Source organism: Martes martes (assembly GCF_963455335.1).
Source record: "Martes martes genome assembly, chromosome: 3".
In the NCBI taxonomy this organism is placed as follows: domain Eukaryota; kingdom Metazoa; phylum Chordata; class Mammalia; order Carnivora; family Mustelidae; genus Martes; species Martes martes.
The window spans coordinates 86,148,851-86,165,174 of NC_137890.1; the positions used below are offsets into that span (position 1 = coordinate 86,148,851).

At 41.3% G+C, this 16,324-nt stretch overlaps 1 protein-coding gene across 3 annotated transcripts in view; it reads left to right on the plus strand.

Annotated features, from left to right (window-relative positions):
- The window catches only part of WDR33 (WD repeat domain 33), a 122,109-nt gene that overhangs the window by 95,180 nt on the left and 10,605 nt on the right, over positions 1-16,324 (plus strand). The window contains exons 8-18 of one of the 3 annotated variants that reach the window (XR_013966538.1): positions 1,752-1,878; positions 3,264-3,418; positions 3,509-3,587; positions 4,037-4,147; positions 4,720-4,814; positions 5,008-5,094; positions 7,652-7,791; positions 8,391-8,543; positions 9,888-10,976; positions 13,757-13,865; positions 15,131-15,239. Coding sequence is in view for 2 of the 3 variants with exons in the window: in XM_080798362.1 (XP_080654488.1) it covers positions 1,752-1,878; positions 3,264-3,418; positions 3,509-3,587; positions 4,037-4,147; positions 4,720-4,814; positions 5,008-5,094; positions 7,652-7,791; positions 8,391-8,543; positions 9,888-10,976; positions 13,757-13,865 (2,145 nt within the window). In the remaining variant the exon portion in view is untranslated. The remainder of the gene's footprint in view (positions 1-1,751; positions 1,879-3,263; positions 3,419-3,508; positions 3,588-4,036; positions 4,148-4,719; positions 4,815-5,007; positions 5,095-7,651; positions 7,792-8,390; positions 8,544-9,887; positions 10,977-13,756; positions 13,866-15,130; positions 15,240-16,324) is intronic. The other 2 variants (XM_080798362.1, XM_080798363.1) reach the window with 2 other exon arrangements.

Sequence of the window (16,324 nt, forward strand, 5' to 3'; positions counted from 1 at the left end):
ATAAAATATATGTTCACTATAGAAGATATAAAAACAAACAAAAAAACCCAAAAGAAAATGCAGAAACAGAACAGGGAAATAAGAATAACTGTATTACCTCTACTCAGCTTAGTATTATTTCTGTTTAACAGTTTGGTGTCTAGACTTCTTGCATTTTTCTCTAGATAGGTGTGCACGCACACTCATGGTACTGATCTCTCTTTTACAGTGGTGGCATCAGGAATGCTGCACACACTGGTGTTTTTCTTTTTTCAATCATATCATGAATATTTTAATTAACAAATTATTATAGTATCATTTATAACAGGTGCATCATATTCCATTGAGCACATATGCCATACTGAAATATATTTTGTAATATGTTTCCTATTTAAGGGCATTTAAAAATAAACTATCATTAAACATTTGTGTAGGCAAATCTTTTTGGACATCCGTTATTTCCTTAGGATAAATTCTGAGGCAGGAGGTTCTCACGTTGTAGGATATGCATGTTTCTCATGCTTTGGCACACATTGTCAAACTGTTGTCCAGGCAGTTGGTATCTCCCTACATACTTCCCAGCATGGGGTCTTTTCTTTAGATAAGTCCATGCCTATTTGAGACACAAATTACTCCCCTTCTGAATTGGTGCAGATTCACTTCCCATTGCCTCTAAAATCATCTCTTCACTCTTCCCTTCTTCCTCTTGCTATTCTTCCATATCCTTCTTCCTTCCCACCTCAGATTTCATAGAAGCTGGATTTGGTCCTGGTTGGAGAGGGACCAGTTTCAAATATTCTTTACCTCACTTTTTACCTGCATTGTAGGGCATTTGCTGTATAAAATCTTTCTGAGGCTTTTTCTGGACAGCACTGATTTTTCAAAAATTAGTTACTAATCTCTTTCAATTGTACAAGTTCTGATTTTCACTTTTGTGATTTTTAGTATCAGTTAATGTGACCCCATGCGTTAGCACAGTGATTGAGAGAACTATTTCTGGAATCCTGTAGATCAGGTTCAGATTCCAGCTCCTGTTCTTGTTGACTAGCTTTAGAAACTAGGACGTCTTATTTAACCCCTGCAGTCCTTCTGTTTCTTTTCTTCACTTGTAAAACAGATATAATGATAATACCTTCCTCAGGATTTTGTGAGGATTTAAAAAGGTGATGCTTTTAAATATTCCATCATGCCCTAACATATTAGTAAGCACTCCACAGAGTAGCTCTTACCATCATCTCATCTGGCATGTGTGTAAATGAAGCAGGGTTTGTTTTTCTCCTTTTGCATTTTAGTAAATGGAATTCCATCAGAAAGAATATTTTTCCTACTGCCACATCTAGAAAGTGCTGACATGTGAATCTGAATTTAGGACTTTTGATCTATAAGGACTACTTCAAAGTGGGAAAACTATAGAGTGAATGACAAGAATTGTGCCCAGTAATTAGGATCATCCAGAAAAACATGACAAGCTTTAAATATAGGGCTTGAGTGACACAGCTTCTAAAAAGCTTTGGCCAACCAGAAGTAGGCAAGAAGATGAGCTTAGTTGCCTGAGAAGAGGAACTGTTCCTGTGCATCTTGACCTCAAAAGAGGTTGCTCTATTCAAAAGTCTTCCCCACACAAAACCAAAAGAGTCTTTTCAAAAAGGTTAAGATGACAGAGTACTAGGATCAAAACGTTTAATAAGTTTGTCTGCTTTGGTTTAAATTAGAATGGAGTGCTGCTTTAAATATATGACTGATTAGGTTTTATTTCTACTTGTTTCCAACAGGGCATGGTGCAGATGTGAAATGTGTAGACTGGCATCCAACGAAAGGGTTAGTTGTTTCAGGAAGTAAAGATAGTCAACAGCCAATCAAGTTCTGGGATCCCAAGACTGGGCAGAGTCTTGCAACACTGTAAGTGATAGGAGCCACACCTTGGTCCCTAAACAAAGGGGAACAAGACTGTATTCTTCAACATTGAGCCTTCTCTCGTCCTGTGTATTCATGAAAAACTAGGGTACACAACAGATGAACTTGTACCTAGGGTCTTCTTATTAATTAAATATGATTTTTGTTCTTCCATATGTATCTAAATTTAACTTGGGCATCCCTGGGAGTAGGGGCAGGGACGAAGATGAAGAAAAGGTGATTCTCACTATCCTAGGTTGTGGTCTCTCCTTGTGATACATTTTGGCACTGTATGTAGCTAAGGTGGCACCCACTTACTTACTAGACACAGCCTAGCCTTCTCCATCTTACTGCATCTATTTGTAGAGGAATTTTCCCCCCAGTTTTAAATCCGTTCTCATTTTCTGTTTGAGGTGCTTACTTACGATGCAGCCTCATAATAAAGTTTTGTCTTTTTAAAATCATTTGTTATTATGTATTTTATATTACAATATATATTTTATATTATTATATTTTACATTACTATTTTTTATTATTATCTGTCACTATTCATAGTTAAATAAACATGTTATTAACATGTGTTTTGACCACACCCCTGCATCCTGGTCCTTCTGACTGGAAAGTGAGCCAAATCCAGAGTGAGCTGGTTGGAGCAAGGCTGCCTTGTTACATAACTCCAGTGGCCACAACCAAATAGGACACATTGTGACTGGTGCTCCTTGGAGATGTGCATTTTGTAGGCCTTAATTTGTAGTGTTTTTAGTTCAAATTAACCCTCAAACTATCCTGTGCTCTTTTTTTTTTTTTTAAGATTTTATTTATTTATTTGACAGAGATCACAAGTAGGCAGAGAGGCAGGCAGAGAGAGAGGGGGAGGCAGGCTTCCCGCTGAGCAGAAAGCCCGACACAGGGCTCGATCCCAAGACCCTGGGATCATGACCTGAGCCGAAGGCAGAGGCTTTAACCCACTGAGCCACCCAGGCGCCCCCTGTGCTCTTTTTTTAATGCTTGTCTTAATGAGAGGAGTGTCACTGAATTTTGAAAATTTAATGAGCTTTATTGAATATTAATTTATGTGTTCAAGTGCTTCCCCTGCTTCACAGATAAGCTTTTCTATACAGTTGAAGCTCTGTTGCTGTTTTCATTGGTTATTGAAAACTGTACGTAGATAATAGACATTAAGAAACAATAAAGCATGTAACATAACAAGACCACGTTAAAAGTACACTTGAAAGAAATAGGTCAGCCACAAAAATAATGTCCAGACCTCTTGCCAAGAGGCCCAACCTCTTGCATCTTGACCCGTGTGCTTTTTGACAAAAATGGCCATTGTATCGATTTATCCTTGTTTTGAATTCTGACAGATTATTTTCTTGGTACTTTGTTTCTAGTCATGCCCATAAAAACACAGTAATGGAAGTGAAATTAAATCTCAATGGCAATTGGCTACTCACTGCATCACGTGACCACCTCTGTAAACTTTTTGATATCCGAAACCTGAAAGAAGAGCTTCAAGTCTTCCGAGGTCATAAGAAAGAAGCCACAGGTCAGTGGTTGTAGCATGCTTCTCATTCTGTTACCTGTAGTGTGTTGAGATCCTAACAATTTTGCCTTTGCCCACGTTTTTGTTTCGCAGCTGTGGCCTGGCATCCTGTTCATGAAGGACTTTTTGCCAGTGGAGGGTCCGATGGCTCTTTGTTATTCTGGCATGTGGGGTATGTGATACTTATCATGTAAAGAAGTTATATGTGTTATGAAGAGAGCACCCAGAAGTGTAAAACATAATGCCTTGTCTTTTTCCTGAGTGTTCATATGTCCTATATCAGAGACTTCCTGCAGTTTTCAATTCTGTAAACGCAGCCTGGAATAGAAAATTTAGCACCTTTATTTTCGGATCTAGAAGTCATTAAGGGAGATTAAAGCAGATTTCCTTGTTTCTTATTGGTGAATTCATGCTCCAACCATTTTTCTCTCTGAAGTACTCCTCAGTAAAAGAATACATTGTTGATGACCAAATGAATATCCCTGAAACACATGGAACTGACCAGATTCAAAGTAACAGGCTTTGGTAGATTTGTGTTACAGAAAAAGAAAATGTCCTTTTTTTTTTTTTTCCTTTTTGGTAACTTTTGTGAAAAGACTTCTTTTTGTGATGCTATTATAGGGTAGAGAAGGAAGTGGGTGGGATGGAGATGGCCCACGAAGGAATGATCTGGAGTCTGGCTTGGCATCCTCTTGGACATATTCTCTGCTCAGGTTCAAATGACCATACTAGGTAAGCTTTATATAAAAAATAACAAGGACTTACTCTCTTCATGGAGCAGCAGAAAATTAAGATTTATATTTATTGATAGATTAATGTATTTGTAGTCCAACTTCCTAGGAACATGTAGTGGTTTATTGATAAGTATGTAATAATAAGAAACAGAGTATTGAGTATGACTTTGTTACTTGAATTTTGGTTTGCCTTCTTATTAAAAAAATATTTTGACATCTTAAATTTTTAGAAGAAAGTCACTGTAAAACTTTGTTATGTATACTGGTGGGTTGTTTGGTACTCTTTTTTTTTTTTTTTTTTAAGATTTTATTTATTTATTTGACAGTCAGAAATCACAAGTAGGCAGAGAAGCAGGCAGAGAGAGAGAGAGGAGGAAGCAGGCTCCCTGCTGAGCAGAGAGCCCGACATGGGGCTCGATCCCAAGACCCTGGGATCATGACCTGAGCCGAAGGCAGAGGCTTTAACCCGCTGAGCCACCCAGGCGCCCCTGTTTGGTACTCTTAAGTGCCCAGAAATATACTGAAACCGTCCTCCTCCCCTCACCCCTCCAATCACTTTTATTTTGACAGCAAATTCTGGACCCGAAACCGACCAGGTGATAAAATGCGAGATCGATATAATCTCAACCTGTTGCCTGGAATGTCTGAAGATGGAGTAGAATATGGTAAGATTCACATACTTATCCTTCTTTGAAATCTGATATTCTCTTATTAAAGCATTATGGAAAAGATTATATAAAGCTAAATTTAGTTTTATAGTTTACTGATTGATAAGGTTTCATTTTTTATAAGTGTTCATTTATTGGGCCACTATGTTTATAAAATCTCTGTTGATAATAGATGTATTCCTATTTATAGATGACCTTGAACCTAATAGTCTGGCAGTAATTCCAGGAATGGGAATACCAGAACAACTAAAATTAGCTATGGAACAAGAGCAGATGGGTAAGAGACATTGTACCTATGTGTTTTATTTTTATAAAATTTTGGGGGGCGCCTGGGTGGCTCAGTGGGTTAAAGCCTCTGCCTTCAGCTCAGGTCATGATCCCAGGATCCTGGGATCGAGCCCCACATCCGGCTCTCTGCTCTGTAGGAGCCTGCTTCCTCCTCTCCTCTCTCTCTCTGCCTCTCTGCCTACTTGTGATCTCTGTCTGTCAAATACATAAATAAAATCTTAAAAAAAAATTTTTTTTAACCTGTTTCTTACCTTCATGATACTAAATTATTTTAAAAATGCCAAAATAGTTTATGTTGAGACATGTTGATAAAAGTGATATGAACTACATATTTAAAGTCTGTTCTTTCAAAAATGTGGTTTTTTCTTTTTTTTTTTTCTTTTCAGTGTTACAGAATTCATTGTTTATGCACCACACCCAGTGCTCCATGGAATACGTGCCCTCCATAATACCTACCACCAGGCTCACCCAACCCCCCACCTCCTCCCCTCCAAAACCCTGTTTGTTTCTCAGAGTCCACAGTCTGTCATGGTTCATCTCCCCTCCACTTTCCCCCAACTCACTTCTCTCCATCTCCCCATGTCCTCCATGTTATTCCTTATGCTCCAGAAATAAGTGAGATCATATGATAATTGACTCTCTCTGCTTGACTTATTTTACTCAGCATAAGCTCTTCCAGTCCTGTTCATGTTGATACAAAAGTTGGGTATTTATCCTTTCTGATGGAGGCGTAATATTCCATAGTATATATGGATCACATCTTTTTTATCCATTCGTCCGTTGAAGGTCATCTTGGTTCTTTCCACAGTTTGGCGACTGTGGCCATTGCTGCTATGAACATTGGGGTACAACTGGCCCTTCTTTTCACTACATCTGTATCTTTGGGGTAAATACCCAGTAGTGCAATTGCAAGTCATAGGGAAGCTCTATTTTTAATTTCTTAAGGAATCTCCACACTGTTTCCAAAGTGGCTGCACCAACTTGCATTCCCACCAACAGTGTAAGAGGATTCCCCTTTCTCCACATCTTCTCCGACACTTGTTTACTGTCTTGTTAATTTTGGCCATTCTAACTGGTGTAAGGTGGTATCTCAATGTGGTTTTGATTTGAATTTTCCTAATGGCTAATAACGATGAACACTTTTTTTATGTGTTTGTTAGCCATTTGTATGTCTTCATTGGAGAAGTGTCTGTTCATGTCTTCTGCCCATTTTTTGATGTGATTATCTGTTTTGTGTGTGTTCAGTTTGAGTTCTTTGTAGATCTTGGATATCAGCCCTTTGTCTGTACTGTCATTTGTGAATATCTTCTGCCATTCTGTGGGTTGCCTCTTTGTTTTGTTGACTGTTTCCTTTGCTGTGCAGAAGCTTTTGATCTTGATGAAGTCCCAAAAGTTCATTTTCATTTTTGTTTCCTTTGCCTTTGGAGACATATCTCAAAAGAAGTTGCTGTGGCTGATATCAAAGAGGTTACTGCCTATGTTCTCCTCTAGGATTCGGATAGATTCCTGCCTTATCTTGAGGTTTTTTTTTTTTTTTTAATCCATTTTGAGTTTATCTTTGTGTATGGTGTAAGAGAATGGTCGAGTTTCATTCTTCTGCATGTAGCTGTCCAATTTTCCCAGCACCATTTATTGAAGAGACTGTCTTTTTTCCACTGAATATTTTTTCCTGCTTTGTCAAAGATTATTTGACCATAGAGTTGAGGGTCCATATCTGGGCTCTCCATTCTGTTCCACTGGTCTGTGTGTCTGTTTTTGTGCCAGTACCATGCTAACTTGGTGATCATAGCTTTGTAGTAAAGCTTGAAATCAGGCAGTGCTATGCCCCCAGTTTTGTTTTTCTTTTTCAACATTTCCTTAGCAATTCGGGGTCTCTTCTGATCCCATACAGATTTTAGGATTGTTTGCTCCAGCTCTTTGAAAAATGCTGGTGGAATTTTGATCGGAATGGCATTGAAAGTACAGATTGCTCTAGGCAGTATAGACATTTTAACAATGTTTATTCTTCTGATCCATGAGGATGGAATGCTTTTCCATCTTTTTGTGTCTTCTTCAATTTCTTTCATGAGTGTTCTCTAGTTCTTTTACCTCTTTGATTGGGTTTATTCCCAGGTATCTTATGGTTCTTGGTGCTATAGTAAATGGAATCAATTCTCTAATTTCCTTTTCTGCATTTTCATTGTTAGTATATAAGAAAGCAATTGATTTTGTATCCTGCCACATTACTGAATTGCTGTATGAGTTCTACTAATCTGGGGGTGGAGTCTTTTCGGTTTTCCATATAAAGTATCATGTCATCTGCGAAGAGAGAGAGTTGACTTCTTCATTGCCAATTTGAATACCTTTTATTTCTCTTCGTTGTCTGATTGCTGTTTCTAGGACTTCTAGTACTATCTTGAACAAGAGTGTTGAGAGTGGGCATCTTTGTCGTGTTCCTGATCTCAAAGGGAAGGCTGTCAGCTTTTCCCCGTTCAAAAATGTGTTTATTGATGACGTGGCCATTTGCTCTCATTTCCTTGGCTAACTGCTTCTTTTTGTGGTTATAGGGAAAGATGAATCAAATGAAATTGAAATGACGATTCCAGGTTTGGACTGGGGAATGGAGGAGGTGATGCAAAAGGATCAGAAAAAAGTTCCTCAGAAGAAAGTTCCTTATGCAAAACCTATTCCTGCTCAGTTCCAGCAGGTGAGTAACTAGCAGCAGTCCCAACTTGTCTACGCACTGTGGAGTTCTGCTTCTTGAGTGCCTCTTGCATTGTCTCATCTATGGAAAGTATTTCTGTACTACAGACTTCTTTGGAGTATTCTTCGACAAAGTTCCCGTCTGCTGCTCTGCAGTTAGTGCTGAGTTGGTCATGATTCTTGTAGCTCTTTTTTTATTCTCACCTACTTCTTATTGTCCAAGCTATCAGAAGAAGGAGAAGAAAGAAGCATGGAGCAGAGAGAGTATGTTGACTCTCTTCTTCGTTTGTCTGTCTTCTGCTTTATTTGTCCCCTCAACACAAAGTGCATGTGCCCTTTCGAAGAGGTGGGCAGGCTTTTCATTCTCAATAACATGAAAGATCTTACAGTGTTTATCAGGTTAGTAGTTTCTACCCGATATTGTGCTTTCCTGACTCATTCTCGTCACAGGAAGGAGCATTACAAATAAAGACAGTATACAAGGCTGGCTGGCTTGTATTTGGCAAGTTGGAATGAGCCAGTGACATTACAGAATGTTTTTCTCATTCTCTCACTGTTATATACACATTTAGGGTGTATTTTAATATTCTCTTCTTTCCCAAGGCTTGGATGCAAAATAAAGTTCCAATTCCTGCCCCAAATGAGGTACTGAATGACAGAAAAGAGGACATTAAATTGGAAGAGAAGAAGAAAACACAAGCAGAAATTGAGCAAGAAATGGCCACATTACAGTATACTAACCCACAGCTTCTGGAGGTGTGTGATACTCTTTAGGGGGTTTAAGATGATCCAGGAAAATAGTGATAGTATTTTTTATTGATATGCTCTTACAGAGAAGGGAAGGGCTTCTCAGATGGGTCTTATGAACACCACCATTTCTTTATGTTTTTCGTATTTCCTTAATTGAAGTATAATTGACATATAATTTCATAATAGTTTCAGGTGTGAAAGAATTGTGTTTCTAACACTTTTAAAACCAGATCAGTCAAGCAGTGAGTAGAACTAAGTTAAATATACATTAAAAAAAAAAAAAAAGATTTATTTATTTATTTGAGAAAGAGAGAGAGAGAGCGGGTGAGCAAGCAGCCGGAGGGGCAGTGGGAGTGGTTAGAGAGAGAATCTGGAGCAGACTTGACACTGAGCACAGAGCCTGATGCAGGACTTGATCCCACAACCCTGAGATCATGATCTGAGCCAAAATCAAGAGTCAGACACTTAACCTACTGAGCCACCCAGTCTCTCCTTCATATACATTTTTTTTTTTAAGATTTTGTTTATTTATTTGACAGAGATCACAAGTAAGCAGAGAGGCAGGCAGAGAGAGAGAGAGAGAGAGAGAAAGGAGGAAGCAGGCTCCCTACAGAGCAGAGAGCCCTATGTGGGGCTCGATCCCAGGACCTTGGGATCATGACCTGAGCTGAAGGCAGAGGCTTTAACCCACTGAGCCACCCAGGTGCCCCCTTCATATACATTTTTTAACGGGAAAGATAAAACCAACATAGTTTTAACTTGGATCATGTATTTATTGACAGATAAAATAATTTTTCTGTCAGCTCTAGAGCAGGTGGTTTGCTCTTATTTTTTTCACCTTTGACAGTTAACAAAAAATGAGAAAACATTAGTAAATTTTTGAATATAATAAGATGGATATAAATAATCCTGACTTCTGTTTTCCCAATATTTAAAAAGAAGGAGTCTAGGGAGCCTGGGTGGCTCAGTTGGTTAAGTGACTGCCTTCCAGTCAGTTCATGATCCTGGGGTCCTGGGATTAAGTCCCATATTGGGCTTCCCCTGCCCAGTGGGGAGTGTGCTTCTCCCTCCCCCTCTGCTTGCTACTTCCCCTGCTTGTGTTCTCTCTCTCTGTCAAATAAATAAATAAGATATTTTTTAAAAATATAAGAAGGCGTCTAGAGTGAGTCTGGAAGTTTGTGTGCTCTCAGAATATCTGAATGTTATATGAATTCTTGTTACTGTGGAGTGTTGAGAGGTTGATGCCTTATGTTTGTCTTGAGGCTCCCCCAATGAAATAAGTGATAGCAGTATGTCATCTTCAAGGGTTCTGGTGTATTTATCAGTATGCTTTTTTTCCTTTCTTTCCAGCAACTTAAAATTGAAAGACTTGCACAGAAACAGGCTGAGCAAATTCAGCCTCCTCCTTCATCTGGCACCCCTCTCCTCGGACCCCAGCCCTTTCCAGGACAAGGTCCAATGTCTCAGATTCCTCAAGGTTTTCAGCAGCCCCATCCATCTCAGCAGATGCCAATGAACATGGCTCAAATGGGGCCTCCAGGTCCACAGGGACAGTTTAGACCCCCTGGACCCCAGGGACAAATGGGACCACAAGGTCCTCCGCTGCATCAGGGAGGTGGGGGGCCACAAGGATTCATGGGACCACAAGGGCCCCAGGGCCCACCCCAGGGGTTGCCAAGGCCTCAGGACATGCACGGGCCCCAAGGAATGCAGAGGCATCCTGGACCTCATGGCCCTTTGGGACCTCAAGGACCACCTGGACCACAGGGTAATTCTGGTCCTCAAGGTCATATGGGTCCTCAGGGTCCACCTGGCCCACAAGGTCACATAGGCCCTCAAGGCCCACCTGGTCCCCAAGGTCACTTGGGCCCTCAGGGGCCTCCTGGTACTCAAGGTATGCAGGGACCACCTGGTCCCAGAGGAATGCAAGGACCTCCTCATCCTCATGGGATACAAGGTGGGCCAGGGTCTCAAGGGATCCAGGGTCCTGTGTCTCAGGGACCTCTGATGGGATTGAATCCAAGAGGAATGCAGGGTCCTCCAGGTCCCCGAGAAAATCAGGGTCCTGCTCCCCAAGGGATGATGATGGGCCATCCGCCTCAAGAGATGCGAGGACCTCACCCTCCAAGTGGACTGCTGGGACATGGCCCTCAGGAGATGCGAGGCCCTCAGGAGATGCGAGGCATGCAGGGGCCTCCAGCCCAAGGGTCCATGCTGGGCCCCCCCCAGGAATTGCGAGGGCCTCCAGGCTCACAAGGTCAGCAGGGGCCGCCCCAGGGCTCTTTGGGGCCTCCACCCCAGGGTGGCATGCAAGGGCCCCCTGGACCTCAGGGACAGCAGAACCCGGCAAGAGGGCCACATCCATCTCAAGGGCCAATACCATTCCAGCAGCAGAAAACAGCTCTGCTAGGTGATGGGCCCCGGGCCCCCTTCAATCAGGTATTATTTATTTCTAACTTACAGGCATTGCACATTGGGAAAATAAGCTCTGCACGGAGGTGGCACTTCCAAATGCTGTGGAAAGCAGTCACAGCGTGTATCAGTGTCTCTCAAGTAGTCATAGTGGCTTGAGAATAGGGTCATGGCTGAAGAAGGAAATGAGAATAAACAAGACCATTGAATATATTGTAATATGAATCTTTTCAATAGAAATCATTCCAGAAAAGATCAACTTTCAGTTGAATACCATTCATAATTGTCCCCAGGCTCTAAAAGAGCTGTGACCCTGAGAAGGAAGCAGGGGTGGCCCTAGGCCTGTCAGATCTCCCTTTCCTGGGCTCTTTTAGTTTGTAGCCCGGTGTTTCATGGGCTAATCCACCTGCCGGCTCTACTCTTTAAGATAGGATAGAGTATTTAACTCACAAGTGTATGGTAGACTCTGGTCTGACTAATTTCATTTCAGCGAATGCTTTTAGAGATCTCTGAATCCAGAATTGTGCATTCTCAGATGGTGACCCCTTGGACAAAATGCTGTTCAAGTTGTTTTCCACTCACATGTAAATTTATTTACTGGAGGGAGTAATTCTGTAGAAATTGTCTTGGCCCTTTTCTGAGGATTCTGTTTTTGTTAGCTGAGTTTTATTACCCATTGTAATTGGGCTTGTGCTTGAGAAGTGGTGTGTGTGTGAGGAGGGTTCAGGTTTTGTGTGGGAATTACAGAAAGACTGCATGAGCACGAATGGATTTACCACTCCTTGGCTCTGTGGTTTTTATGTTTTTCTCAGGTTCATAGTCTGGAAGCATTATTTGAGTATGAAACACTGGGTTTGGAGAGGATATGCTGCACCTGCTGCATGTGAAAAACAATAGTCTGTTTTTGCTTTTTCCAACACCTCTGAGAATCTGTCCTATGAAGATGACATTGGGTTTACCAAATTAAAATAACCAGCAGAATAAGTAGGTTAGGCATTACTCTTCCATAGATCTTCCAGGACTTAGAAGTGTCACAGCAGTGAAGAGTAGTTGAGTTTATTTCCAAAATCTGTTGGACACTTTTTAGAATTTAGGGTGAGAGGAATGAAACTAGGTTTATTGTCCTGAACTGCCCTAAACTGTGCAGTGTTGTATGTTTTATTAATACACAGCATTTGTGTATGTGTACAGTATCAGTTCCCTAACCTTACAGTAATGAATTAATAGCTTTCATTTGGGAGGACAAACAGTGATGAACTTTAGTTACATTATGACTGAAATTAAAAACATGTCAGATTCAAGAGGATAGGCCTGAGTTTCTGGGACAATTCAGTAAGAGTTTTTATTATATTAAGTAGTAAAAGATATTATACATGAAAAACATAATGGCTGTAAAGATTTAGTTGACCTATAGAATGAGTATAAAGGTTGATGCATTATAGGACATTTTCAAATCTCAAGAGTTGACTGATGAAATCTTTACTCCTATTTTTTATGTGCTGAAATCTGACTTTCTTCACTTTGATAAGGCTAATTATTTAAGCCAGTTGTTTCAGTTGGTTTAATTTAGTGGAATTGCTTTCTGGTGTTAAAGTAATAGCATGAAAGATGTTGATAAGAGCAGTCCTTGGGTGAAGAGGACAGGAACCAAAGGAAGACAGAAATTACAGGTATTGAGTTAATGATAGTCACTTGTAACAACAATACTGGGTGTCCTAACAAGGCTGCTCTTTCATGTAGCTAGGTTGGAATGTGCAAGCCATTTTGCTATGGATGGTTTTGAAACTCTGCTGTTTTTATAGTAGGCCCAGTTACCAAGTGCATTTTTTTAAGTAAAGAAATGTATTTTTTTTATTTTATTTAAAGATTTTATTTATTTATTTGACAGACAGAGATCACAAGTAGGCAGAGAGGCAGGCAGAGACAGAGAAAGGAGGAAGCAGGCTCCCCACTGAGCAGAGAGCCCGATGCGGGGCTCGATCCCAGGACTCCGGGATCATGACCTGAGCTTAAGGCAGAGGCTTTAACCCACCGAACCACCCAGGCACCCCAGAAATGTATTTGTTTGTTAAGAGACCTGATCCAAGGTCACTGGACAGTGTGAAGACTCAGAATTTAGACATGGCTAGGTTAAAAAAAACGTAATCTTAGAGACAAGCTGGGATGAGGTCTGGGGTTCCAGAACATGGAGACACAGAAGAGGTTTGTATCTGCAGGGACCCAAGGGATCCAGCTGGATCACAGGCGACTCACCTGAGAATGAGCCATAGGGTGCTGAGGATGGGGAAATGCTGAGGTAGAGAAGAGGGAGGTAAAGCCAGTGTGAACCTCTCATCTTGCAACCCTTTCATGTTCTTCTGCCTCTTCAAACCCAGCCCTAGCCTCTTAAGAGGAGTAGTTATTTTCTGTCGCTGGAAAAGAGTCCCAAGTGTGAGAGCCGAGTTTACCTGTCCTGGCAGATTTCCAGATCTTTACTTTTGCCAGAAGTTCCTCCTTTGTGCAGAGTGTTAATGTTATGATTTCTGACTTTCCATTGAGGTTCTTACTTGGCATCACAGGTAAAGATCTAGCTTTAAATAAAACCTATCATCAGGTTTAAAATAAAAGTGTTTTCTTTTATTACGGTAAAGAAGTGTCTCCTTCCCCCAATTTAAGGATGATTTTACTATAATGTCACTAGCTGTATGTTTACTGCTGGAGGCTTTGGGACAAATTAGTGTTTTTATCTTGTCACATTATGATAAAATTGCTATTTATGAAGCACAAGCCTATGATTTCACACCCCCGCTTTAAAAACATCTTTTCAGGAAGGACAGAACGCAGGCCCCCCACCCCTGATACCAGGCCTAGGGCAGCAGGGAGCACAAGGTCGCATCCCCCCTCTTAACCCTGGACAAGGACCTGGCCCTAACAAAGGTAAATATCTGCTTGGCTGAATAAGAGTTGTATTCTACCACCTCTGGGTAAATCTTACAATAAATAGTTTATTGGTAAGTAATGGATAGAATGGTCATTTGAACCCTGTAGGAAAAATAGGAGCACTGTCATTTCAGGTAAAGGCTTTGTCTTCACGTTGTTTTCACAGACTTGCTTTAGTTAGCTAAAAATGCTGCCCTGAGGAGGTAAGCTCCTCACTACCTGAAGCTGGCAGTGAAAGTGCTGGGACAACCCCTAGTAGCAGGGCCTGGGCCACAGGCCGGCCTTATCCACGTCTGGGGAATGGGAGTGGGTCCTGTGCTCACTGAATGCAAGTGCATGTCATTCGTATCCTGGAAAGCTTCCACTTAGTTTTTGATGAGATAAAGAATTTAGAGATTTTAATGGTGTTTTTAGTATTATCCCCTTCTCCCCCCAAATTGTGTCATGTATTAAATTCTTTAGCTGGTTATATTGTTCTGCACAGTTTGACAAGAAAAAAGCAATGTACTGATGTATCCGGTTCTTGATACTATGGAAAGCACAGAGATGAGAACTGTCAGTATTTAGATGTGAGTCTGTTTGGAAGTTGAGTTAATCTCAGGAGTTGAAAGCACAGAGGCAGTCCCTTGTGCTGAGGTGTTCTGCTATCACAGGGGAAGGGCTGGAGCAGGAGTGAGGGGTGGTAGACTGCTGGCTAAGGGTGAGGGCAGGACTGAGTGATGTGGATGGAGGGAAGGTTGGAGATGGAGTTGTTCAAGTCGGTGCACTGTTTCTTACAGGGAGGACACAAGCAGAGATCCAGGAGTATTGTGGAGGTTGCACTTCAAAGAATTTAACTCCTTTTAATTTTTAATTAGCTGAGCCCACAGCACTCTGTGGCACGTGTTACATTTCTTGCCCTCTTTTGATCAGATTAAGAAGAGTTTTCATTAGCATTTTGCAGCCCTAGGACTTTGGGAGAAGCAGGACATCCTAGGAAAGGGAGCAGAAAAGGAATTAGGAGAATCTTTATTATAGTCCCATTGCATGAAAGTGGTGGCCAGTAGGGAAAAAGAGAAAGCAAGAATCCATCTTTGGAATTTGGGGACCCTAAGAAAAGAAGAGTCTGTTACCCACAAGGTACAGCTGTCAACAAACTGAGAGCCTGCCTCTCTTCCTCTCCCCTACCTTGTGTCTGTCTCCACCTATTTCCCTCTCCACCTTGCTCTTCCCCTTTTCTCTTTACCTCTCTCTCTCTCTTCCTCCTCTCTTTCTCCTCCCAGGGACCAAAGGGAGAAGGGAGAGCCGAGAAAGTGGCCCTGCCATCCCCTACTGGATTAACCAACGCCGCCGCCCCATCACCGGTGGCCACATCCCTTCTAATTTGTAGTGGTGGGTTTCTTTCCTTGGAGGAGCCAGGGTACTTTTAAACAGATAGAGGTAATGGGAGGATTATTATTCATAGGTAAGTCCAAATGGAATGTGTTCAGCTTCCTCAGGTCAAAGTCTGCTGTGTCTGAGATCACACCAAGTTCAAGCAACATAAAGTCAGAGAAGAAGTCACTAGCTGCAGGAACCCACTGAGAAGTGAGGAGCCCTCTTTACCACAAGGAAAGGGACCTGGGATATTTGCAAACTGACTGAACAAAGAGGCAACTTAGAAGGTGCTTTCCTCAGCTGGGAGAGGACTAGTTTAATGAAGGAAAGACCAGGAGGTAGAAGGCACAGGAAGAGCTTGAGAGAAGAGAGAAACCTTCTAATGGTGTTTTTTTTATACTGACATTTCCAACTTTTTTATATGTGTTGAATGGTGAGGAGGGATTGAAATGGCCAAAAGAAGGGAACAAAAAGGGAAGAGGAAGGGCACTGGGAGGGGAAGAATCCTAGCTGACTGACGTGAGGGAAGGAAGTTTGTCTTTACTGCCAAGGGAGAAGGAGGGAAAGACACGAGCGGGGCAGGTGGAGGAATTTCATCTTAAAAATGTAGTTGTTTTAGAGCAGGAGGGTCCCTTTGCTACCTACTTTTAAAAAGTGCTTGAATTGAATGTTGACGGAAAATAGGTACATATTTTCAATGGCTGCACAGTAGCCAGGAGAGCAAACCCCTTCAAGGTTCAGAACTAAGCTAAGTTAACCATCACAACTTTAGTTGGCCTGTTTCTATTGGCCATATTCTGTTGTTTATTCAGGACTCGGAATATTTTACGTACGTTAAAATGTTTTCAAAAAATCTTTAGCGGGTTTCCAAATGCTGTGTGCAGTGAATAGTGATAATTTTTATAGGTGAGGGGTATATATCATTCATTCATGCAAAGCATATAAATATGTTAATATAACCCCGAAACCAAATCTTAAGCAAGGGCTGTTTGGTCACCAAGCAGTTATTAGGCCCGTGGTTCCATGTGCCTTAGGAGGATTTTGTTAAGAATCAAAGTGTGCTTTGTTACAGACCCAAGCTGTCCATTTCTCTGAGGGGT